General features: G+C 37.5%; 1 protein-coding gene across 2 annotated transcripts in view; it reads right to left on the minus strand.

The window, feature by feature from the left end:
• rspo1 (R-spondin 1) overlaps positions 1–24,652 on the minus strand; it is a 28,678-nt gene extending 4,026 nt beyond the window's left edge. Inside the window, exons 1-5 of one of the 2 annotated variants that reach the window (XM_041989196.1) lie at positions 24,566–24,652; positions 10,591–11,282; positions 8,484–8,678; positions 6,240–6,383; positions 5,477–5,701 (exon numbers count right to left, since the gene is read on the minus strand). In XM_041989196.1, the coding sequence (XP_041845130.1) occupies positions 5,477–5,701; positions 6,240–6,383; positions 8,484–8,678; positions 10,591–10,687 (661 nt within the window). In that variant the 5' untranslated portion in view covers positions 10,688–11,282; positions 24,566–24,652. Of the gene's footprint in view, positions 1–5,476; positions 5,702–6,239; positions 6,384–8,483; positions 8,679–10,590; positions 11,283–15,122; positions 15,515–24,565 lie in introns of those variants that run through there. The other variant, XM_041989195.1, reaches the window with a different exon arrangement.
• Positions 24,653–27,321: the final 2,669 nt, after the last annotated feature.

Raw genomic sequence — 27,321 nt, forward strand, 5'->3', positions numbered from 1 at the left:
TAAACACCTAGCTTAAGTCAATCACTGAGTAGATTTTTGTGGACTTTGACTTCTTTCTTTTCCACTGTAGAGCAAAGCTAAAAGACCTGCAACAACACCAATATAACTAAGAGCAGCCTACAGCTCAGATTATTCAGTAATGCAAACATAAAGGCAAAAATCAATCTAAAACCTTACACAAAGGACTCTTGCCTGAGCATCTAGTATTTGAATCTAGTATTTGAAGAGTTGGGAATAAGACTGTGTTGGACCGCTGCACCTCTTCATTCTCCCTCTCTGAGAGCCAAGCCTGAATGTCATGTTTGCAAAAAGTAACGAACAACTGCAGCCTAGTCCGCCTTTAACAACAGCAAGTTGGAATTTTCAAAGCATACTAAAAGGCCAGCGTTAGCATTCAGCTCAAAGCACTGTTGTACTCAAAGCGCATGGGGCCCTTCTGGCTGTGGACTCTTGGTCTGTTTAATTTTTGTTTCAACAGCTGCTCACTCTCCTGTCCCACTTGACAAACTCTCAAACCTCCCCTGTTCTCCACTCTGCATGTGCTCTTGCATTCTGATTCACACCTGTCACACATTTTAAGAGTATAATTGCTCTCTAAATACAAACATCCATCACAGTTTTGTTGATTTCCACACATTTCTGTTCAGAAAGGAAAAGGGTTAGATCTTCAGTCAAGTGTGACTCGCATACAGATTTTAAGAGCACTGAGGACAGTGAAGTGACCATTTTCTGTCTAATGAATCACCATAAAATCACTCCAGCCATAATGAGTTAAACATTGTCAAGGGCCTATTAATAGCCTGTAACAACATGAGGAGCTGTAAAGTGAAAATGGACATTATGTGTAGTTTTAGATAGCTATTGTTAAAAAAAAAATGTTAAAAACATGTCTATGTATATAATCCGGTTTCAGCTCCCATCTGTCCAATTTGGATGATTTTTGGGACATTTTCTTCTCTATCGGTGCTGCTCAGTGAATCCAAGGAGGTAGCCATCTTTCTTTTCTGTGTACCAGAAGGTGGCCTCTGATTGAGCGATTATGTGACGGCCGTACCACCCCTTTCGAAGTAAAATGTTGTTACGCCGAACAGTAGACAGTGCTGATTATCAGCGGTGATCGCGGGACTTGTGCGGGATAATCAGCTCCAAACTTTCGGAGTTAAGCTAAAGGCAAACCAGTCTTTTTTTTCGAGGAAGAATTGTGTGGTCCCCAGACTGTGGAGCGAGATGAAACGACAATAGGGTTGACCTTACAGCCTACATTGACAAAAGTAAACTATGTTCATTTAAGTCAGTCTCCAAAAGTCTCCAATAATACCAGAAAAAGTCGCTAGATCTGTCGCTAGTCGCTTAAAAAAAAAAGAAAGAAAAAAGTCTCTAGAGGGGAGTGAAAACTCGCTAAATATAGCGACAAAGTTATTAAATTAGCAACACTAAGTACCACCGAGTTAGTCTCTCCTCTCTTATCAACTATGTCATCTGCTTTCTCTTCTACTTGTAGAAGCTTGTTCAGTCACGTTTGCATTGCAGTCATTGGCACTCGTGTTGTAACTAAAAATTGCGTTAAACCTTTTAACGCAATTAACAGATGCGTCGATTGACAAGCCCCATACATCCATAATTTCTCTGTTATGACAGTGGAACGTGGAAAAGCATGACGGAAAAGATCAACGGGGGGGTTCTATGGATTGACTTCAGAATAAACACAGCATTAATGGAGCAACCCATGGACGTTGCCTCTGTGGAGAATGGGGGTGTTATAACATACACCCTTTTTCTGGTGAAAGTTTCAGACCCGCACTTTTCCTGCATTCTTTTTTTAAACTTGTGACAGCCCAGCTGCGTTTTGCACCAGCGTTTCTGCTCTAGTGGCTCTCTTGTTATCTCTGTGCAGCGACAGCTGTCAGTGATCAGCTGATATGCTTTTGTTGCGTTTGGTTGTCGTTCAGCTGAGAAGGAGGAAAACTAGTGGTTCATGGTTCACACCATCACATATTCGCCCCAAAGTATTGTTTTTGGCAAGACCTTCTCAAACACAGTAGTTGGCTGGTGGTAGACAGGGTTTATACATTAGCTATGCAGGGGTGGGTCTAGATAAGTTTGAATGGGGGGCCAGGCAGGAGCACTGACCTAGAAAAGGTGGACACAAATGAGACCTTTTTTTTTAGGTCTAGATTTTGTGAAATACTGAACTGATTATTATCACTAAAGTGATCATCTAATGTAAAAAAGTGAAGAAAAACTTGTAAAACAAGCCTCTAGTGGTCTATTTTTATCAGCAGGTGTTTACTTTGGCTGATGCTGCTGTAGGATTTTTATCACTGCTGCACAAACACTCACACTTCAATGATAAAAGGAAAAACTTGTTTTTATCCAGCTTATCAGTTTATCAGAGTTTCTTCATCAATGTTGGCTGTTTAACTTCAGTCATCACATCTGATGGTTTCATAACAGATATCACCATGGAGATGGTTGGTGAGATGATGTATTATGATCTAGAACGTGGTAGAAATAATTTAGAACAACATATAGAAGTACATTACATGCTGCATTTACTGATCCTTGGACATCTGATGTCTACCCAAGGGAAGGTCAGTTAAAACTAAATATTTGTGAGTGTTGGCTCTTTCTGTTGATACAATACAGTAAAAATGGGCAAATTTCAGGCATATAAAAACTTGCCAGTGGTGATTAATTATGATTAAAAATTTTAATCATTTGACAGCCCTTATATATATATATATATATATATATATATATATATATAAGAAACACTGATAAATCCAACTTTAGAGAAATGGTGGGAAGCTCGGTCATCCAGGAGGGGCTCAAAGTAGAATCTCTGCTGCCCTGCATTGAGAGGAGACATATGAGGTGGCTCGGGCATGTAGTTGGGATGCCTCCGGGCATGTCCCACTGGGAGGAGACCCTGGGGAAAACCCAGGACATGCTGGAGGGACTACATCTATTTTTAAAATTTCATCAAAAACATTTTTCTGTGACGATCGTAGAAATTCTTAAACTGTGAAGGGGTAGGTTTGTTGTAGCTAAAATGTCATCAAAAACATTTTTCTACAATGATTGTAGAAATTCTTAAACAGTGATGAGGTAGGTTTGTTGGAGCTAAACATTGGCAGACCTGACTCTGGCTCATACTTGGTTTAATCTCAACTAAAAACTGGAAGACTTGATCTCAAACAGTAGTGCACAAACAAGAAACACACTTTCATTGGTGCCAAAATCACAACAATATCACTAATTTGACCACTAATTTGTTAAGCTGGCTAAAAATCTTTACAATTTTGTCCAGTATGCAAATCTCTGATGTCTTGAATGACTAAACACATTTCTGAGCTTTAATGGCAAGTATTTAAATACCCACTTAATACTGAGCATTAAAACAGTTAAATCAACGAGGCTTGATGAGCAAGAGTGAAGCCTGAGTGAAGAGTCCTTAAACGCACACTGAAGCATCTGATCTGATGTGCTTACTGTGTAAGGACCTAATTACTCCTCTAACAAATCACTGAAGGAGCCAAGAGAGGGGGACTCCATCAGTTTATGACAGCCCTGATTGCACCTCCGCTCTATCCAAGCTAAACAGTTTTGCTTGACAAATGCAATAACACGTCCAGAAAATTCTGTTTTCGCGTGAGACCTTTTTGCAGAGCTTCGGGAAAAAGGAGGGGGAAAAATTTGCAGCCAAATCAACACAAAGCGTGAGATCTACAGACCACTAAATCACTAATGTTATACAAGGTCTGCCCCCTGTGTTTTATGCAGCCTGCCTGCCAGCCAGCTCCCACAGATGATTCCACAGCTGTGCTCTTTTACCCATATGAACTTGCTCACTGTTGCATGGTACCATCACCCATGAATTACCTCGCAGAGGAAAATTTGTTCCTGTGCATTTTGGCAGCAATATGTGCTTTATTCTCAAACACATTTAAGTATTTAGCAGCAGAGAAGAAAAACATCACTACAAAGCTCTTTAATATCAGCAGCTGGCTACAACACAATTCACAAAACTGCTATTATTCATACTTTTGTAGGATGAAGCCTCACATATCATCCTTGGTTATTTATATATATATATATATATATGTGTGTGTGTGTGTGTGTGTTTGTGGGTGTGTGTGTGTGTGTTCAGAAAGCACAGTTTATAATATTTCACTGTTAATTATACTTTTCAACCCACAGATGACAGATTTCCCAGGATAGAAGCATCAGACAGAGTAAAACTGTATCTCATTTCTCAAATTGGGCTATTACTGCCAATCCAGTAAAGTTCCTCCTGAACAACTACAAGCTCTCTTCCCTGCAGACATGACCACAGATCTGTGCGGGAATATCAGATCATGTTCTGTTGTTTAGACTCAGAAATCTAAAGGAACTTTCCAAGTTTAGAGAATGGTAACAGAATATCCAAACCTTCACCATGTTTACTCACATACAGTATATCAGGGCATGTCATCTGTTACATGTTGCAACATCTGCACTGTTGCCAACGCGTTGTTGCGTAATGTTGCTGCTGTGGCCGAAATCCCCTAAGCGTGCCACCGTTCAATAAAAGACTTGAAATACTTCTCCTTTAACGAACCCATGGGGCTTGTAAAGAATTTTACATTTCTACTCCTTGCGAAAATTGGCATATTCTGTAAGAGATTAACATTTGAGGGCATTTAAAGACAAATTAATTTGCTACTGACTTTTGATTAGCCATAATCCTATTACAGTTCAAGAAAACTAATAATTTAAATTAAGAGATTTAAACAGCTTCTTTATTTTCATGTGTTGTGTAAGGTTTGTCATCTGGGCACCACTGCTAATAAATGTTTTATTCCTTTGCCTCACCACCGAGGAGGGAATATTTGAAAGCCAATAACCAGGAACGTTGCTGTTTTTGTTGCACTTTTCATTCAACTTTCCCTACACCGATATGCCAGATTTGTTATTTGATGCCTTCAGGTGCGAAAGAGGCCAAGAGCAACTAATAAGCTGTTGTTAAAGTTGATAATGGCCATTGAGTGGTGAGAATGACTGCTAACTTACTGGAGAGCAAGCTGCTGTGTGAATGAAAAGAGCCCAAGCAAACATGTCATTGCCGTGTAAATGCCACGCTTCACTGGTTCTTTTCAACTCTGATCCTGGTCCAGGTTTGCAGTGCGTAATGTCCGCCCTTCATCTGCTTGACTGGTGGATGAAGTTTATTGTTTACATGCAGTAATGTCAAGAGATCTGCCAAACCAAATGCAATCAACACGCTGCAGGTCATAGACACTCTGTTGGGAATGCCGGTCTTTGAATGTTGAGTAATGGGTCAATCAGTCATCATACTAAGGTCAGAGATTACACAAAACACATGCAGCACGTTGTTCACTCATCTGGGTACAGCTTAAAAATACCTGCTTTTAAATATGTAGTTTATATGAAAAATTTCCACCAAATGTGCTTTCTGAGTGTGTGTTTGTTTTACCTCTCACACATGGCATCTTGGTAACAACACACTTCTTTCTCTGAGTCTCTGGAGCACAGGTTTGTGAGGGTAGAGAGGCAGGGGAGGTGTCCAGACTGTGTATCTGCATAAGAGGTGCACGAACCCGGGACTGGGAGCCTTTCTTAAATCCACATGTTTTGTTCTTCTTCATACAGGAACTCCACTGGCTCCATTCTCCGAGTTCACACTCTAAAGCATGCTGACCTGGGACAAAAGAAATATGCAGATGAATGAGGTGATGAGGGAATGCTCCGAAGTTTCAAAATCCAATATTTGCTCCATGGTGTAATTTTAGAGTCTGCTTCTTACACCCTCATCAGGTTTAACTCAGGATCGCTAGTTTGAGGAATTTACAGATGTGGAAACAAATTTTCTTCTCTTTTTTTTTGGGGGGGGGGGGGGTGTTGATAGATTCATAGCAGGACAAGTTTAGGCAGTTATTAAGAAATTAAAAATGTATTACACTGTTAATACACAAAATGTTCAATAGCAGAGTCAGTTAAAAAAAAAAACACAGCATGAAGTGGCAAAAAGTCTTCAGGCCTTTCGAGAGTTCCACTTATAAAACTATTGTTTCTAACAGTGACAGAATAAGAAAAATGAGCAAAAAGAAACGCCAGAGAAATTCAGTTACTTTTCTCAACAATTAGCTTAATTTTTTGCTACTCAAATAATTGAATGCACGTGACTGTATAGCTTCTATACTTAAGATGTTTCAGGTGAAAGGTTGCAGATCACTCACCGACACACTCCATGGTCTCATTGGCAGTGTGCTGGCCTGGAGGGCAGCTGGCGTAACATCGGCCACTGTGTGAATAAAAGCCCTCCTTACATTTTGTGCAAAAATTGCGATTGAAACACGCTTCACAATTGTCTATTTTACATTCTGAAAAACAGAGAGGAGACAAAAAGAGAAAAATTTGTTTGGTTTTTAGCCTCAATTTCAGTCTGCAATATGATGTGTGCTTTTTTTTATTACCTCAGTTTTTGTGTTTTTTAATTTTCTGACACAGACTAAAAAATACACACTCTTCTAATCAAATATTCACTCTCTAGTTTCCTTGTTCTTGATAGCAAGGACAAAGGAGCTTGATTTTTATTTTCTCTGAGATTAATAAGTGATTAAGTAATGCAGGGTTTATGTAGGAGGGAGCCTCAGTCATTTTTTAAAAACACATACAGCGTGGACTTAGTTCTTTTTGACAGCCAGTGTGCACTACAGCCAGGATTTTGTGGCATTAGTGGATTTTTCAAGATTGAGTTTATTCACACCTCTGATTCAATAAAATCTCTGAACTTAATAAAAAGCAAGGAATCCTTGAAGATAAACACCACAGGAGAAAAAAAAGATGCACATATCTTTAAGGACCCCCCAAAATTTAAGCTTCAAAAGAATTCCTTATTCACATAATTTATTGCATCTTGCAAAAATAGAAGAAGCAATTAGTAAATTTGTATTTGCACATTGTTATGGGAAATGTATTCTGATCTAGGCTTGATGTATTCATATGCCCCAAGCTTAAAAGATGTCTAATCCTCAGTTGGTCTGATGCCAAGATCAGAAATGATTTAACACCAAATCCCCCTGTGGGTTCGTAATGTTCTTGTCTCCTGTTAAAAAAAAAGAGTTTTTTTAAGCCTTTGACAGCTAAATTTGACAGCACTGAATTTTGTAACCCTATAATGTAAGACAAATGCTGCTAACAAGACATTCTGGGGTGACATGGATTAAGTCAGATGATTGGATAATAACCAAGGTTAGCCACTGCGGGCCTCTAAAAAGAATTTCCTGAGGAAATTTAGCCTTATTTGCGACAAACTAGGACAGTGATTTAATGCTTTGAAAATAAAGATTAGAAGTAAAGCTGAATTTGTTGCCAGTGTCAGTATGTACTGTTAAGAATCTCAGAAAGTTAAAATTGTGTAATTCATACTTATGCAATAAACTTTACAAACTAACCCATTTTGAAACAACAGATTAGATATAATCACTCAATATCATTAGCTGCTGTTACATGGCTGTTTCTTTTCTTTACGAGGGTTCCTTTAAGTTTTATAAACCTGAAAAAAAAATGAATTATGTTGTAACGAGAATATTGTTTCAATTCAATATGTGCATTTATGGTCTGTACTTAAATTTAAGGGCATTTACTGCTGATATTTGGAAACCATTTAGAGAGTATCAAATGAAGGAAACCTTTATTAGAAAATACTCTCTGTGAATGTTAAGACACAACAAACGTGGATCATGGCCTGACGTGAACCCTGCACATAAGGCCCAAATGAAAAACACAGACGTCTTTTAAAAAAAACCGACAAACAACAAAGCATTAGAAATGTTTTTGTTGAGATTTTGGTCCGCTCCCCACACATAAGGGAAAACAGACAACAGACTAAGTTGTTGGCACTTCTCCCTGAAAAGCACAGGACCAGTGCCACCAGAAAATTAAGTTTGTTAAGTACCGAGAGTGTGGTCACCCCTTTGCTCGCCTTGCAAACAAGCCAAATCTTCTTGGAAGCAAAATAACGACCATTTCAGTTCTTACATTCCTACAATCTAATTAATATATTACTGGATTCAATATTTTAGGCGTTTTAATGGAATAAGTAACAACAACAAAACGAATGCATAATCATCAGGAAGTTGTCCATATTTAAGTTTTACTGTCCTTTTGCCCCTTGTTAGCAAGCACAGAGAATATCTTATTCAGTCAGACTAAATAAGCTCTGATGTTATGTATGACAAAGTACCAGAAAATCAGATAAGAAAATAAACGGTGCAGCAAATTGTGAACACTAATCAAGGAGGAATCTCTCAGCTCTCTCAAAAAAAGTGATGTAGAAAAGCTGTGTGGAGCTTTACAGAGTAATGAGCTGGCTGAAGCCATCATGTATTTGGAGGATTCTATATGTGTTTCAACCGCTCATGTGCCAGTATCACCTGCCTTTCTGATTTTAGAAGTCATTAACACAAAATAAAACTCACGGGTGCATCGGTTATTGCCTTCTGGGTTCCTCATGCCGAAATATCCCATGGGACAGGAGGCAAGGCATATCCCTATCTGACGGATGTCATTGCGCTCCAGGAAGATGAAGAGTTTGGGATTACATTTAATACACCCATTGTACTCAGAGCACCGGTCACAGCCCTTTAGGCAAGATGGTGGCCCTTCAGTGCTAACTGTGGAAACATAAAGTAAACAGAAACAAGGGAACAGCCACGATGAGGTAGGTAACAGAACAAGAGGGTGTACCATCATAAAAGAAATAAATAGTTCCCAGCTGTTTATGCATTTTTAAGAGGAAATAAAATGGTTATTTGTCCACATTTTACAGATGAGATCAGTAAACTGCATTATTCATCTCCCATTTCCACTAATAGTTATAATAATGCCAGCACTTTATCATTTAAACATCTTGCTGGAGATTTTTAACAGATTTTCATGTGGAGAAACTGCGAAAATTGTGGCAGACAGTCAACCAAATGTTACTCTGAGTCAGGAAAATAAAACCAGGGTCAGCCAGGCGTAGTCTGGATTCAAGAAAACTGAGGGACAAACCAGCAGATATCGCCTGATCAAAAATGCACTACAGATGCTTTCACACCTCCCTTGCTGCATCCCAGATTCAGACATAAATATAATTTTCTTATTTTCCAAACAAGCAAAGACAAGGCAGACACAAGGAGTAATCTCAATCATTCCTTGGGAATGTGTTGCACATCCCTTTTAAAAAAGAAAAAAAAAAGCCTTTCTGAAACAAAACAGCAGTTATCTAAGTATATTTATAGTCTTGTGCACTGTCACTCTACATACATTCAAACAGCAATCAGTCACCTGTCCTGCCTCACACAGATAAAACAGAAGCTAACATCGTTATATGGTTGTCCCATGAACAGATGCTGCATGTATGAGTAGTGGTACCAAGAATTAATCAAGTTTCAAGAGTCAAGTTTCGTTTTTCACAATCAAAAATGATGACAAAAGTAATAATGGAGAAATATTTGATTAATATTGTAGAGAAAGTGAAGGCGTTTGTGCTGTCTGAAGCAGAAGTACCAACATGTCTCCTCTCTGACTGTTTCACTCTGATGTGTGGAACTGAATTCATTGTGAGAAGGAACACACAAAGCCATCAGGAAAGAAAACAAGATGCTCTGTCCTCAGTTATTTGCACACCAGGGGTTACCACTGACGAAAAACGAATCTGATCACATTAAAGATGTGAAAGCTGTAAATCAGATGTGTAAATTACAAACATCTTCAATATCTGGAGAGCAAAACCCTCAGCTGACTGTGACACTGTAGAGAAGATTCATGTGTATATGGTTAGTGATCCTAATTCTTCTGTCTTCATTATTGTACCACAAGATTAAGTATGACAGCATCATTGTACATATCTATGTGTGTGCTGTACGCTGTAAAAAAAATAATCAATTCTATAGCTTTTCCATCCCAGTATGCGTGATTCTATCAGCACCACATCTGTTACTGTGGCCAGTCATGGTATTATATGAATTCTGGCTCCGAGAGGTTGGGGCGAGCTTGGCATTGGCTGAAAGCTCCTTGTGTGTAAAGGAAGAATTATTTCAAAGCTGACAGAAACACTGAGCACTGAGGCTATGAGGCCAGAGATATACTACAGCTGAACTGAGCACTGTCTTTGTGGTTGCGTGAGGTCAGAAAAATGCTTACAACAATATCAGTAGCACGGTCCAAGTAAGAGCTTAGAACTGTCAGGTACTCCATTATGCGCCTACACAACCAGACGCAAAAAGAGCAATGGCTTTGAGAGGGAATCCATCAAAAAACCCTCTATAAACAATTCTAATACCCATAACGGTTTTACATAAACTGAGAGAGGCATTATCTTTAAAAGAGGAAGAAAGATGAGCCGTCATCTAAACCTAACTTAACTCGCCTTGGAAAAACAAAGAATGATGGGAAAATAAACAAAATGTTATCTTTACTCTGCTTGTTAAATGTTTATAAGACATCCACCGCAGTGACTCAGACCACAGAAATGAAAAGCAGCATTGCTGCAATGGAAGTACAAGAGCGCAAACAAGACAAACTGACAAAGTGAGAACTCACCCCGTCTCTGCCTTCTTGCTTTGGAGAGCTTGAGAACATCGCTGTGACCCATGGAGCTGAGAAAGATCATTGCCAGCGCCACCAGTCCCAGCTGCATAGTCCCTGTTGCCTTCCAGGCTATGCAAGGTCCCTCCCTGCAACCAGATGGATCAGGTAGGGGGGTCCACCTTCCTCTGTGGGACAGGTGAATCCCTCTGCTGTTGGTATGGATTATCCCTCTTCTCTCCCTCAGCACTTCTTGTGCTCTCTCTTTCTGTCCCTCCTCCCAGTCTTTCTGTATCTTTCACTCTACTTGCTGATATATCCACAAGTCTGAAAAGTGGAGTGTGATGCTATGATTGCACATCCAAACAAGCCTGGGACACAATGAGCCATCTCACTGGTGGTGGCACAAGAAGAGAGAGTAAACAGACCAGGGCAGTAGGATAAGGGTGGGTGGTGGGGTCACAGGGTTGTGCTGAGGATAAAGAGGCGTGCTAAAGTTCTTTTGGGTCAACCCATGAAGCTCGGGGGGAGCTAGAAGGCAAGCAGAGAACCTGCTGCTTGAAGCAGTTTTGTTGTCAGTGAGTGTCTGAGCTCACAAAGACGAGCCACGTTAAAGACTGAGGTGGTGAAATGATGGTTTGCAAGTTGACAAAAGATGGAAGCAGGTTTCTGTCCAAGTGTGACCGCACGTTTGCTTGAACCAGGACCTGTTAAAAAAAACAAAAAGAAACAATGTACGAGGGGGAAGTTTAGACACACGAAAGATTTAGGCATTTTGAGACATGGGTATATTTACTTTCTATTTACTTTCTCATCTGTCATCCTTGTCATGCTTAGACTTGAAACAGAGAAACAATTGTTCTGGATCTATACAAAGGTGTCAAGGTCTCTTCGACTGTGCTGCTACAGCTCACTCATTAGCAATATTTCCTGTTCAATCACTGCAAAACAGTCTTGTTAAAATGACAAGCTGAAACTTTACTGGCTATTTCTTGGCCTGGTGTAGTAACTCTCCTGGCCCTGCTTGTTGCCTAACATTTTGAAAAAATATGAAAAACTTCCAGAAACGACAGCAACTGGCCAAATAAATAAATAAATAAAGACACACACACACACACACACACATCTACAAATGTAGTTTTATACTCCCCGGTCTTCCTGCAAAGTTCAATTAACCAACAGATTTCTATCTTTTCTTTTCTTTTAACCAGAGTAGTATCAGTCTTTGAATCTAATAGTCATCAAGAAGGAGAATAAACAATATTTTAGTTGGAATTTTTTCTTTAATAATAAACTACTGATTTAATTTGTTCGTTACAGTGGTAAGAAGATACTATTGGGCTGTTAACATATTTAACCAGTGACATTAAATTCTAACCAGATGTAACAAAGACATGTTTTTTTTTTTTTTTTTTTTTTTAAATTGTGCTACTATGCCCTTTAACCTCCACAGTCCCTGTAATCTGACTAATGACTGGCTTAATGAAATGATCCATTACACAATAAGGGAACCAAATACAACCCAACACTTTGAATTCATGCTGTTTTTGGTCCTGGATGACTAACTGAGCTTGTTCATTATTTGGAAATGCAGTGACATCTCCAAGAAATGTTACACAGACTCAAACGTAAGGCTTTTTTTATATTTGGTGCCGAGATCATTTTCAGATAGTGTCGCTGCCTGTATTTACAGCTCCTGTGTGAAGAGGACACACAGAGCATGTTAGCATCTGAGCAATGGGAGGTCCTCCCTCGCAGCTCAATAAAGAAAAATAGGACCATATTTGGACGTTTAGTTGGATGGGGCTCTGAATCACACTAAGGACAATGCCATTTGGTGTGTCTAAACATTCCACCAGCAACATTACATTCTGTGCTACAGAATAAATCAAAAGGGACAAAATAATGGCTGATTTCAACACATTCCTCTTTACTGGACTGAACCAAAACACTGCAAACATGAAAATCTAGCATGTGTGTAATGCTTGACCCCAAAAGCTAAATATGATCTTATACTTTCTAAAATTTTCTTCATATTGATTTCTTCTGTTATATTGAAACTCTAAATAACTGGCACAAGTAATGGACTGCTTCTCAGACTATATGATGACTAAAAGCTGTTCTCTTTGCCCAATTTTCAAACTAGAATGGAGGAAAAAATTGTGTAGGAACCAAAACATATCCCTGCAAAACAGGACAGCTCTAGTTGTGTTAGGCATTAGTTCAAACTTTAACTTTATTTGAGCTAAGTTAAGTAGGATTTGCCGTTATCTATCCACTGACTATACCCACTTATGACAATGAAGAGCTGTGGGTGGGGCCGGGGCCTACTTGTGATAACGAGAACACCAACTGTAGCCTCAGCAAATGAAAAACTAGACTATGTAGAATTTTTACATTTAAACAGACAATAGAGTGAAAATACATTTTTCTAAACGTAACTTCAGTCAGAGTTACTTGAATCCTTTTTTTAAATAAAATTCTGTTGGGAACGTGTAAATCTCTTTGCCCCTTAACACTTCATGACTCACAATATTGCGGACACCTCTTGGCTAAAATCATTTTTACAAGAAAAAGCCAAAACAGCCAATCTCTTCTGTAACACCTGTTTGTTTCTTTAACAAATGCTTATTTAATTACGGGAAAAGCAAAGCCTCTGGATCAGTCAAAGCTCAACCTGTCCGGCGCTGACTAACTCAAGACATCTGCCAGAGTTTCTTTCATAACCTAAAACTCCCACAGCTCTGTGATACCTACCAAAAGCCGACCTCAGCCCATCCATATATTATCTCACAAGCTGTAGAGATAAGAAAAGACTGCAGCGTGCACCATTCAGAAGAAAGTTATTGCTTGTTTTTGCCCCATCTAACAAACAGTTGTTTTTTTGTTTTTTTGTTTGTTTGTTTGTTTGTTTGTTTGGTTTTTTTTGTGTTTTTTTTTAATGCTACATTGCCAACAGTCATTATTTCACAATGTAACTGTGGTACCCGTGGGTTTTAAAAGTTCTGTCTCTGCTCCTTCATCCATTAAACTTTGTTTTTTTCTTACCAAAGAGCCTCATTCAGCTGAGCCCAGTGAAATTAAGCTCAGCTCATCAAATAATCAAGAGATTAAATTGCCTCCTTTGTAACTGCTAAGTTTGATCTATCAATTATTCAGATCCTGAAAATGAGCTCCCACTCTGGGAATTAGTTGAACTTGAGAAGGTGCCACAACCCTGAGCTCAGAGTTGCAACATACTTGTTGATGAACTTTATGCTTGTAACTTAAACTATGGGTATATGTAAAAGCTGAACAAAGACTGTATTTATATCAATGATAAATACATTCAGACTTGGTGAGAATGGTTACGGAAAAGGAAATTTACAATATCTGAGATGATTAAGATACAGAGGGCAGAGGTAAGTAATAATTTAAGTCATCCTGTAGGTTTCCTTGCATACGAATGACACAATTATTGGACCTTACACTAACCTCCATATCAAAATGAATTGAAAATAAACATTAATTCAAAATGAAATGCCCTGCCAAAAAGACGTCAAAGGCAAGATTACCCTTTCAATTAAATGAAAACAACTGGCCTTGTGAGCAGAGAGCTAACTAACGCCTGTGAGTGGGTCATTTAACCCAAATTATGGCTGCAATCATACTAAATTGAATTAGATATTTGTTCAATAACTGACTCTAAATGCAAGCCATAAGATTTACTTATGAAAGCTAACTTAAATCACATTTATTTCTCAACACACTTGATATTGATATGGTTTCCTACAGATCAAAATACTTTTAATCTAATTCTTTCTAATCTAAGTTCATTACTTGCACAGAGAGGTGCACAGCACTCAGAAAGTTCTGTTTTGTTGCTCACTTCCTCTGTTATGGCTGAAGGAGTTCAGGGAATGAGAGGTCATGTGCAGCAATTGCAACATCACTAAGCAGTACAGATGGAAATCACTGATGTTACTTCAATCAAACCAACATTTTATCATTATTATTATTATTATTATTTATTTATTTATTTATTTATTTTTCATCCTGTTTATTTAAGTTTCCAATCTGAGCATTCTGTGAGCTGATGCTCTGGGGTAGCTATACCATGCTGAATTACAGAAAACTTCGTCAAACTATTCTTTTAGGGAATGGCAAACTGAGCACAGTTCCACCTGTCCACCTGTCCCCAGCATCTACCAACCAACTGCATGCCGCTTTTCTAAATATTTTCCCCAACACTTCTCCAGAGGATGCCATGGATCTGTGGTATGTTTGCTTAAATGGAAACAAACAAAAAAAAATCTTCTACAGTTTTTAAGATTACCCCGCTTGATTTCTCATCCTAAAACTGTATCTGGTTGTGGTGGAATAAAATCTTACTTTTCCTAAAGAAACTCGTGGTTATTCTTTAAAAACGGAAAAGAAATAATAATAATAATAATAATAATAATAAACAACTACCAAGGTTCTCAGGTTTTATTTGCTTAAAATAATTCGCATGTGTCATCAAAAGAAGTATTCATTTGTAAATGTAAAGTCGTGATGAGTCCACTCACCTGTGCATCTGACTCCTTGAATAAAGCCGCTCATTGAACGCTTGGTGCTCAGTTTCCTTTTTATAAGGGAAAATCCGTTAGTTGTTTGGTCCTAAAAAACTCCTCCTACAGGATACCCCATACAACCTTTCTCTTGTCATTTTTTTTTAATCATTTGATTTTTATGATCTTCCGCAATTACGCAACTCCCTCCTTGCTCTTCTGTCTAGAGGATGAATCAGACAGAAAATGCGCAAAAGGGTTCAATTGAATCGATGTGCAGTGAATAAAAAAGTGTGGATCTTTTATTCCGAGGTCCCTCTGACTTTTTCTTCATCCTTTTTAAATACGGTTTGCATTCAATGTCCTGCGAAGTGCGCTTTTTAAATCCACTTCGGAGCTCGAACCGCATCTAACTCCAGCAAGTAGTTACAAAGCCGTGATGTTTGCATCCAAACCCCAGTATCGCCAGAGGGCATAACAGGCCCCACCCCTCAGTCTACATTTTTACTGAGAGATGAAAAACCTGCGGTGGACCTATGTGCGTGCTATTAAAGGCAGATTTGGAAATTTATCCTAATTTGATAAAGACTTTTCCTTACAGCGCATTCATCCCGAAAAATCAGTTTAAATATAACAAAAAAATAAATAAATGGGTGCAAATGAATTGGTCAGTGCATTAAATTACATTATTTTATGCCACATCGTGAGACAAACACAGATGAGCTTCTGTCTGCAACGTATTTGATCAGTTTTTCTTTTTCTTTTTTTTTAAATATAGCCTATGACCTCTTACTTAGAAAAACAACATTTTTTATTAGGTAAATTCCACTGAGTCTGTGTAATATTTTACAAAGAAAGACGGAAAACAGTACAAATGAAATATAATAAAACATAAAAATATGTTATCTAAAGCAGGAAGCACCATGAAACCAGCTTTTTTTTATACTTGTAAATTTCTCTGTTATATGTATGTTGGTACATTGATTTCCTTATACTCTATTTCAGCTTTTTAGACACAATAACTTATTCATTTAAAAGGGTTCATTCATCCAAGGGTGATTTATAGATTTTCCTTTTTTTTTAGCACAAGTTTCTGTCAAAGCAACTCAGAGTTGAGGATAAAGAGGGAAATATTTTGAGCCACATGAGTTAAGAGCACAAGATTAATGGAAAAAAAAGGAAAAGTACAAAAGATGAGTCAAATCATAGTGATCTGAACATACAATAAATATCATACATATAACAGTCTACATTTCCTCCTTATCCTATAGGGGGCTATAAACAACTATTCTTGGAGATCACATTTCCTTGTTTTGAGATTGGGACATTAATCAACTGCATTATGGCGATAAGGACTACTGGATAAACACAACAAGTTACACTTATTCTGCTAAAGAATTTATCATGAGTGTTAAGCATCATTACAGGCTGTTTATTTTCTCGTTCAGTCGCCAAGAGATAAACAGAGCCAGGAAACTAAAACCAGCACATCCCTTCATCTTACTGACAGCAAATGATGCAGTCATGGCTTATGACGTGAAAGAAATACGGGGATGATAGGTGAAATGTAAACTGACAAAATTGCTTATGCAAGACCGACATTATTATACCAGCTGTTATGTGTAGCTAACATTCATCCTTGAGGCATTTTGAATCACTTTGACTGACCATTAAGTCATGAGGACAACCACTTACTGCCAAGAGACGGTCCAGGGGAGCCCTAAAACAGAGCCAGTCAGTCTTTTGAATCAGTTTTAAAATGCTTATACATGCAAATATTGCAAAGTCAACTTTATTAAGGTCATAATTTCTGTCATAGCCTGAAAGCCAAAGGTAGTTATGGACGATGTAATATCTCCAGAGTAGACTGCAGAGCAGAAGGTTTTAAGAGAGTCAAGGGGCTTAAATGATGACTAATGATAGGTTTATGACCTTACACTGACTGTGCAAAACAGAGAGAATGTCAGAAAACGATATAAAGACAGTCCTCATATCCATCAAGCGAAAGCAAACATGGTTTAATTGTCCCAAAAATTGTACCACAGAAATTTGATTTTAAAACCATACAGTAATGTAATAATTCATTTCAATTACACATAAACTAAATAGAAATCAGTCTACAGCGTGAACAGATTTAAATTTCCCTTTCTTGTCATCAGATGGGAATAGAAATCTCAAATAAGATGTAGTTCACCTCATTTTATCTAATGCAGAGAGAACACACTGTAGCTTAATTAGACTGATAAATAATTGGATATAATTGGAATATAAGATATTTTAAGAAATTTTATTTTGAGTTGGACAGTCAGAGATAGAAACTAACTGCACATCTCAGATCAAAAATATTTGAAAACTTGCTGTCCGTCAGTGGGTCCTCAAATCCTCATGTCCACAGCATATTGCAACACACTTCACAAGATTCATGCCTGCCAAAGTCCCAATGTGGCACCTGTAATATGATGAGACATACTAAATAAGTTCTTAAGTCTTGACAGAGGAAAAACAAGCATAAGAATCTAAATAACTTACAAAGGATGAATGTACAGGTAAGATGACTGAGTCAAAGCATCTAGGAGTTTAGGGGTTGGTGGTTTTTCAGTATAAAGGGGTAAACATTATTTAAGATAGTCCACAAAACTGCAACTTATAAACCTATGAAAGGGTCAGATCTGAGGCTCATTGATGTCTGTGTGTGATGAAAGCAGCACGGAAGCAGGATGTGATTTACGTGGATGAGACTTTTATCAGTACCACCTTCAAAGTATTGATGGAGTTAACATACACTATGGCTGCTGAATTCTCTGATAGCAACAGTCGCCTCTTTGACACTGGTGTTGATTTTATCTCCAAATTACAGAGATTATCATCTATTCAAGTGTTAAAGGATCACAAGTGATTTATTGGACTGTCTCAGGAGAAAATTAAGAGGTTTTTCTGTCATAGGTCTACCATGTTTTATAGTCCTTTGTGACTCGGTTCTAAATGAATTACTTTTTATATCATCAGTGCAGAAATTTGAATGAACCTGAACTAACAGACATACGTACTAACCATACAAATACAAGCAGAAGCCGGCTGTAGACTTCAGTGGGCCCTAAGCAGAATAAGTTTTAGGGGCCCTACCCCTTCATGCCATGAGCAAAGTTTTTGGGTAGATGTGACACCCTAAGTCATGGTATATTGTACTGGGAAGTAACAATGACTGATAAATTATTGCAGTAAATAAGTATGATGTTCATATGTGTTTTGGGGATAATTCTAGGTTTCCGCTAGCTAGGGTTGCCAATTTTCAGAAGTAAAAATAAGGGAAGCCATTCATAGCTACTGAGGGCCACGACCACCACGGCCCGACTCCCTTCGAGTGGGGAACCCGCAGCAGTGGTGTGTTTTAATTTGTGCCAGTGTTTTTAGTAAAGGCGTGATCAAAAAAAGCAATTAGTAATACCTAAAGCTTGAAATGCTTTATTACCAATGAACGCATTGATTATTGCGCAACATTATTGCATATAAAGTGTTAATCAGGCTCCATAAAGCTGTAAAAACATGCATCCCTATTTAACATACAAGAGGAAAATATTTAAGAAAGTACTACACAACTTAGTTATTGCACAATCACTTAACCTAGTTAAAGAGATAGTTTATAATCTATCACGCGGCAGTAGCACCAGTAACTGAAGAAGATGTGTTTGTGTGGAGAGTGTGACAATGAATTTTTAAAATATAAATATAATACATTGAGAACTTAATGTAACTTTTATTTATTTTAAAAATAAACGTTTTGTCTAAACAACATTTATTAATTAACTGTTAATCCATTATTCTGACTTTCTCTTTAAATGGACATAATATTTATAATGGCTGATACTACTGTATATTAAATAGTAAATGATCATTCAAGGACCGTCCACATTGAACCAATAAAATGTCGGGAGGACACGTTTAATTGTCAACTAAAGAACGATTCCATATTTTACAGGGTGGTTGGCACCCAACTTCTAGCTTGAGCTACAACTGCTTTTTTCCTTTTGTCTGCCCCAGAGGGATAATTCATCTTCATAACAAAGCCCATAATCCAAACTAAACTGAAGCAACTTTCCTCCATAGGGGGCCCCCTAGTGGTGCGGGGCCCTAAGCGGTCACTTAGTCTACTTAGTGGCAAAACCGGCTCTGCATACAAGTACAAATCCCTCAAATTAATTGGGATCCAATGCAAAAAGAACTGGCATGTTATGTGATGTTATGTATATCTATTTTAATATGTTATTCATAGCTTCAAAGCTGCAAAGCTCCTAGTTTGAATTTCAAGTAAATCCATTCTGTGCTCTGATATATTTTCCTTGTGCCTGTGTGGATTTTATCCAGGGGCTCCATTTACCTACCACATTTCAAGGTTAGCTGGTAATTCCAAATTAACTTAACCAGTGGCTTGTGCCTGTGTTTTAGCTATTCTGATGGACTTTGACAGATTTGTTACCCATTCAAAATGTACTCTGCCTCTTACTTTGTGACCACTAGGCTGGCTATAGAGTGAGATGCTCAGGGCTGCCTAGCAACCCTGGACAAGATGAAACAGGTATAGAAAATAAATAAACAGCTATAGAGTAAATGTTGTGGAAATGAAAGTTGAAGAAGAAAAACAGACTCACACCCCCAACTTTCCAGCATGCAGCTTTACTGCAACACATGAATTTCTCAGAACAGAGTCAAAACCAGCATCAAACAACACTAATGCTATGCAGATGGTGAGAGTGATAATGGTTCCCGGTGGACAGCAATGTCACAGCAAGCTGAATCTTAATGGTTTTTTTACACACAAGGCTAAATTATGAAGTGGCATGATATTGACTGAGATAAATCTGCCTTAATTGCTTATGAATCAAAGGCTACACAGATGCTTGTCATAGCTGTGCACAAGACTGATTTCTGTTTCTGCTGCCTTTTCTTTGTGATACTAAAGAAAACCATTTTTTTTTTAATTGAGCTGAATGGAGATGAGTGACTAATCTGATTAATCCACTCAAGGGGATTTTTAAGAGCCTGAGAGAATAATAATGGGATTTAGAATCAAAACAGATTAAAGAGAAAAAATAAATGCATTTGGAGCTGTTGTCTGTTACTCTGTGTCTGCAGGCTAACATGCCAACTTTATTTGTACTGTCAGAAGAACTAAAATAAACACTGTTCAGGTTCAGGATTTTTGTACTTGACACGCAGCCGAAGACAAAACTCTTAGATAACAGAATTTACAAATAACAGGGTTAATGTTCTGCAGCCATTTTATAGATAATAAATGAATAAATAAATATGTTCTGAACGGATGTCTGTTGTTTATTGTAACACCAGTCTTTTAGTCCACTTTGTCCCAATGAAGTGCAGTTACAACAGCCTCCTCTGAGAGAACACAGACCATTTGTGTTGATAGATGTAAGGCTAAATATTGTAATCCTAGACCTAGAAACACTGCTGTGCTTGTGGATCTAAAGCTCATCTATGAATTCACTTCACTTTTACACGAGAAAGACCATATGTGGATTAAAAAACAACTGTCACAGTGATACATAAGGAGGATCTACAAACAAGATAGCTGTGTTTGTCATTCTGTGAAGGTTTACCTGCCAAAGAAATATACAGATGTGCGTCCTCATGATTCCAGTTTTCCACTCAGAAAAAGCCAGAAATAGATTGCCTGTGGCTACTTTTTATAGAAAAAAGAATCCTCCTGTATTCCTTCGAGACTTTTTTTTATCACTTACTCAGATATTTCTCAACAAGGATGTTCAGGATTGTCTGTATTGGTAGTGATGGATCATATTAATTAATGTTGTCCATCGTTCTTGTGAAGGAAAAAAAATCACCAAGAGTCTTAACGAGAAGGACCCACTCAAGACTTTTGTTAAAAATCTTAAGCATAAGGAGAGATCACACAGTGTCACACAAACATCAGAATGAGCTCTAACTAAACAAAAAAAAGTGTCTAACTTTTATTTACAGGGACTGGGAAAAGGGAGGAAGTTCCAGATGGTAGGAAGGGGAGAATCAAAATAGCTATGCACGACATCGCTGTTATTTTTGTGCAAAGCAGGTGTTGTCTAAACATTTCGGTAAATCTGCAAGAACCCTGACGCAGAAGTTAAATCTCCTTTTGCTGCAAGCATAAAGTGGAAGTTGTCTTTGCACATCATTACCTTTAAACATGCTGAGCTGCTTACCATTCAGACTGTTTTGCATGCAGGCATCTAAACTTATAATTGCATAAAAAAAATTCCATCACATTTTTTCTGAGACAAAACAGTTATCTGATGTATCTTTAAAATATTGTCCATCATTTTATCAAATAGCTGCATGTGATATATGTGATCTGTGGTGTTTTCTCCACTCCATCTTTATGACCTTGGTTTAAAAATATTTCCACACTTATAATGCATTCTTGACTAAAGTTACAACTGAAACTTTAATAAACCTGCAATATATTTAAGCCATCTGAGCAGACATAATAATAATGTACACAGCTATTTATCAAGTCAATTTATTCAGCATCAACAATATGATTAAGAATACTTAAATAAAAGCTATCCTGTCAACTGGCTGGAGGACGTGTGTGTATCTCAAATGTTGTGGGAAGCTTTTTCTTTAATACTCTTCCAACCGTTTGGGAAAAAAGATTGATCACACTTGAAACAATGTGCCCAGTGAGTGAGCTGCTGCCAACATGTGTTTGCCATATTGGTCCTAAAATGAGCAACCGGAATATCACCTTATTTTTTAACACGCAAGCTATGTAATTCCTTTGAAAGGGTGCTTGATTCCAGTCAGGGCTTGGCCTTTACATGACAGCCTGCATACTGTACATACTTTAATCATTCTTGAAAGAAATAAATGTTGTTCCATTTTCATCACATTCTCAGCTGAAAAATTTTAGAATCACAGGATAAAATTTCAAACAAGAAAAGATCCTGTCACCTGTCACTTTTGACATAAAAACACAGAAAAAAATGCAATTATGCTCCTTCATTTAGAAAAATATGCCTACAAAAGTAACTGACCCTTACTTTTTAAAATAGATTTTCTTTTTATTTAATTCCCATTTGAAATACCTTCTCAAATGACACAAACATGGTCCGTTATTCTTGTGCAATTTGAACCAGGTGAGTTAGAAGGCTCTGAGAAAAAAAATTTCCAAAAGTAAATTAATTGAATTTATCCACTACAAAAGTTTCTAAATATTCATGTGCAGTCTGATCTTGGCCCATGTGATTTGAATTACAGTAAATATAAGTTTATTTGGGGGGTATTAGGTAATCTTAAAGATGGTCTCATGTCATGAAGATTTCAGGCACAACATCACCGAGCCAAAGAGTAAAAGGGGCCCACGAATACATGAGGTAAATAATTTGACTGTAACTAATGTAGCAGACACGAATCCAGATGTGAAACTTTGGCTTTTGTCAGTACTTTGCTTTAACTTTTAAAAACCACAATGTTGCTTTTTATATGCGGTAGTTTTTCATTAACAATAGATTTTTATCAATTAAGTCTTTATTCTATTTGTCCTCTACAACTGTTTCTGCATATAATTTGAGCAAGAAGTCACAACAATACAAATACCCTCATCCTATTAAATAATATCCTATGTAATTTCTTTTCAGGTTTTTCTAAGAACACAAAAGACTGATTTCTTTTGGATATTTGGTTCAGTTTTGTTGTGTTTTTAAGAGGGTGACAATATGTGACTACCACTGTGCAGAGCATGCAAACATTCATAAAATATGGAAAAAGCATTTGATCACAGGTGCTCTGTGAGACAAAATAGTTGGCTGCTTTCTTTAGTCTGCCATATTAAAACAACATGACATGACAAATCCTTTCAGCCTGCAGTTTGTTTAGGTGACCTTTAAAATGAATCCAATTTTGTTCTGGTGCAATTCTGATGGCAGTTTGAGACTTGTCTGCTGCCCCTGGAGTCCATTTATGAAACTATAAGACTAACAATTTAACCAGTCTTCCCATTATCCTCACTTACCAGAGACACTGGGAAATCAGTAAAAAAAAAATGTATGCATTCAAAGCTGCAGTAGTCAGTGTTTTTCAATGCACAATGCTGCATCATCTATGAAAAGTACTGCTTGCAATTACAAACATGCATTTTCTTACCTTACTTGTGGATATTTGTTTTATCCATATCCAATAACTTCAGTGTTTATTTTCAGCCTGGTCTCATTAAGTAGCACATGAGTAACACAACATGTCACGCTGCATGCCAGGACAATACATTTAGCCTTTTTTGAGTGTCACTGTATGTAACTTCATGTGGAGAGATAAGTGGTTAGAACATGTCAAGACATGACATGCGTATTATACTAGTGCAGCCCTTTGTTAATGTTTTTCTTTCTAGTGCAATAACAAATTTATTAGACACCTTTCTCAGCTTCATTGTCTCACCTGATGATTATAGTCATCCTCTGACTAATGAATGATCACTTTATGTCCTAAGCAAGTTTAACATCATGTTTCTGCTAGTATAGAAGCAATATCACATCCTATATTTATTTGTATCAGATGTAGAATATGTTGGCCATTGATTAGGAAAAGTTTGCTCTGTATAAAATTTAATTGCGGCCAGTGTTTTGATGCACCAGCCAAGATTATTAAACAGATTAGCTTTTTATAGTGACTTACATAGTACAAATTCACTGTAATCATTATCAAATTAAAAAAACTTAGTAGTGTATAGCACAATCAAGCATCTAATAGCTGAGAAGACAACATATTTCCTCGAGACAAATGATGAAACATTAACTAGGAGAGGCTATGATGTATTGTCTATCAAGCTTTGTGATGCCCATTTTATATGAGAACATATTCTGTAACCTTTGACTTTATCAGTTTTAACAAAATTTAATGCATCAACATTGTATTTCACTGTTTATCATATTGCTACGAAGACAGAACCATAGGTTTCTATGCCTTGTTCTAATGTGCCAGAGAATGATACAGAAGTTTAGCTGCCTGCTGTCTGTTTATTGTATCTGACATTTTTTTGCATAAAGCACAGAAGGGATTGCTGTGACTCCAGACACAAACATCTCCCTGAAAATAAAAAGACATTTGCTTGCATTAGCACAGAAATATAGTGAAACAGTATAAGCAACTATTCTACTGCATCAGTGTTTGAGTGACATATCCAAAACTAAAGCAGGGGTATTTAAGGTGAACATGGTCATGGAGCTCAGTCCCATAAATCTGTTCTAGTACTCTGGCAGGTGCACAAGAAGATGATCTATATTAGCCAAGGGAACATAAAACAATAGTTCTCAGGGATTTCATAAACAATTGGTGAAGGCACAGCTAATCACCAGTTATCATTTACTTCACCGATCATACAGAGAATCTCCGGAATATCTGCAACTGCCAGTTAGACTGCTGGCAGTTGCAGATTTTCCATCCATTTTCATTTGCCGTACCTGCTTTGTCCAATTCAGGGTCACAGGGAGGGGCTGGAGCCTATCCCAGCTACCACTGGGCAGTGGGTGGGGTTCATCCTGGACGATCTATCACAGGGTTAACACAGACAAATAAGACAAATAACCACGGATGCAGCCAGTCTCATATCATTATATCTTATTTTTTACTTTCATGCCATGCAGAAACCAGCTTGAGGCAATCTGCTGAGAAACTCTTTAATGATCCTGTTTATTTTGTGCTTTTCACTTTATTCCTTGGACTATTTTTAAAAGGTAAATGAATGATGTTTGATTTATTCTCTCACAAGCTAAAAACTTTAATATCATTTAACTTATTTAAGGTCAGCCCCACTATGGTGATCCAAATTACTTACCTGAAGTACTAATCATTCAGTTTGCTCATATAGTTAGGGAAGTTGACCATTCCTTCAGTAAACTAAGTTTAACATGTGACCTGCAGGTGACCGAGAACTGCATGAGATAGAATTGTGTGCCAAGATTCGGTCAGATTTTATAATACTATATAACCAATTCAGCATTACTATAAAAAGACATGTCTGAAGAAATATGAGGCTGTGATAGACATATTGGATGGAGTTGTAACAATGTCAACAAAACCTCTTGCAATCTCCATCCAAGATTAGTTTTCACTGAGTTTACAGAGGATCAGACTGGGAATACTGATATCCATTCTGTAAAAAGAAAACTTGATTTGATCCAATATTTTTAGATAAGGATCCAATAATTTTTAGATTTATGTTGTTTCAATTTGGTTGCAGACAGAACAAGATGTTAATTTTCCATTATTTGTGCTGCTGTAAAACACATTATAGCTTCTTAATGGTGTTGTGTTGGAGAATGTTGTTCTAAATGGGATCATGCATGCAATGTTTTTGGATTTGAAAAAGTATATATTGATAATTATAAGACATGTTGCCAAGTTTGTTTCCTTGTGAAATCATATTTAACAATTGGGTTTTCTATATCCCTCCTTTGCAGTCAAGATCGAGAAATGGAAAATACTCTCAAGTTTAATTCGACAGAAGATACTACCATCAAACATTGTGCTGTTTTATACAGTTACATATAAGCAGCACTATGATTGACATAATGCAAAAATACATGATATCACCTAAAGGCCATTTCCAGGTTTTTGACATAATTGTGAGAAGATGTAGGCATAGCGTCAATTAATTTATTGTAATGGACCCAAATCCAAACAATAAAACTATATTTGTGTATTGTGTATATAATTTAGTGTACTGCTATTTTGAGTTTTTCAAATCAGATGTACTTTTTGTCACATTAAATAAATATTTCCCTGTGATGTTCAGCATGCTCATTTTGTGTGTCAATTATTAAGAATCTCAGTGTTCGAAACAAATCCTGGGTCTGTAAACAGAGAAAAATGTGAAGGGGCTGGAATCACTTAATACAACAGGCAGTCAGCAACAAGTCATGTACTGTGCACAGGACAGCCCTGAATCCATACACATTGACCTTATATTCATTAGTTATCATCTGGCAGATTAATCCAATTCAGGATCATTCAATTTACATTTGCCATTTTCTAGTGCACCTAATCCATAGTTGAGTCAGATAACAAGAGTTATTATGGATTATTCACTGAACCAGGTAAGGATTGGAAAAAGTATTGCGTTCTGCAGAGAACTTCCCCACTGGTTGTGTAGCACTTGGTGTGTCATTGCTCTCTTTTTCATTGCACGTCTATTCAATGGAGAGTTTAGAGCCCCAAATAACTAAGGACATAAGGCTGAGTTCAACACTCAATAACATCCTCTTTTATGGAAATCCGTAAAGTTGAATATTGTAAACTCTGCTATGAATATCTGTTGCTGCAGCCATTTAAATAAATGTGCATGTAGATATAGCACCTTGTGGTAATACAACTAATGTAAATGCATGAGAACAGTTACAGGCTGTTTGTAGTTATGAATGGGTAGAACTATGCTGCAACACTCACATAGCAGACATCATCACAAAGGAAATGAACAAAAAGTGGTGCACTAAAATAAACTGTGTTCATGTGACAGCTACAAAGGAGTTAAGAACAATTTCTCCCAACTATGTTTTGGTTGCACTTACCCAGAATGCCCTTCGTTGTACCCGCCATCCCCTTTACACTGTAGTCTTTGTAGCTTCCTGTGTTTGGTTCGCTTGAAGCAGCTCAAGACCTACATTTGTAGGTGGACCTGAGTTCGCTTCTTTGATCCACATTACAGTTCTTTTGCATATGAACACCTCTCCAATTATTCTAGACTTTGAGTAAACAAACTAGAATTTGAATCAAAAGGGTTGGTGTGAATACATTCTTAGTGAGGCCTGTCAGCTGAATCTAAAGGATGCAACAAATTACTTTGCATAGCAGAAAGCCAGAGTAAATCATGTGTAATGAAAGCTCAAATTTTGTTTTGCCTTTGGCACAGACAGCTGTGTTTTTACCAACTCAATGAGTATGGTTTTTTCTACTGTGTAGCTCCTGCAACATTTTAGATTTGATCTGATTTTGATTTTTTTTACTATTTCACTACGGCTACAGCCCTGTCTCTAGTTTTCTCTCATCCCTTCTCGCTGCACGGTGCATAGATTACCCAGCTCCAGTCATGCCTCTTCTCTCTGACCAATATTGTTTATGTTTCACTCAACTGCAGTTCACCTCCCACAGATGTTCTGGAACTGTCCAGAGTGTTAATCACAAGTAACGTTCTTCATGGCGTAAAGGAGCCTGGCATCAC

Source organism: Melanotaenia boesemani, chromosome 6, assembly GCF_017639745.1.
Source record: "Melanotaenia boesemani isolate fMelBoe1 chromosome 6, fMelBoe1.pri, whole genome shotgun sequence".
Classification (NCBI taxonomy): Eukaryota; Metazoa; Chordata; class Actinopteri; order Atheriniformes; family Melanotaeniidae; genus Melanotaenia; species Melanotaenia boesemani.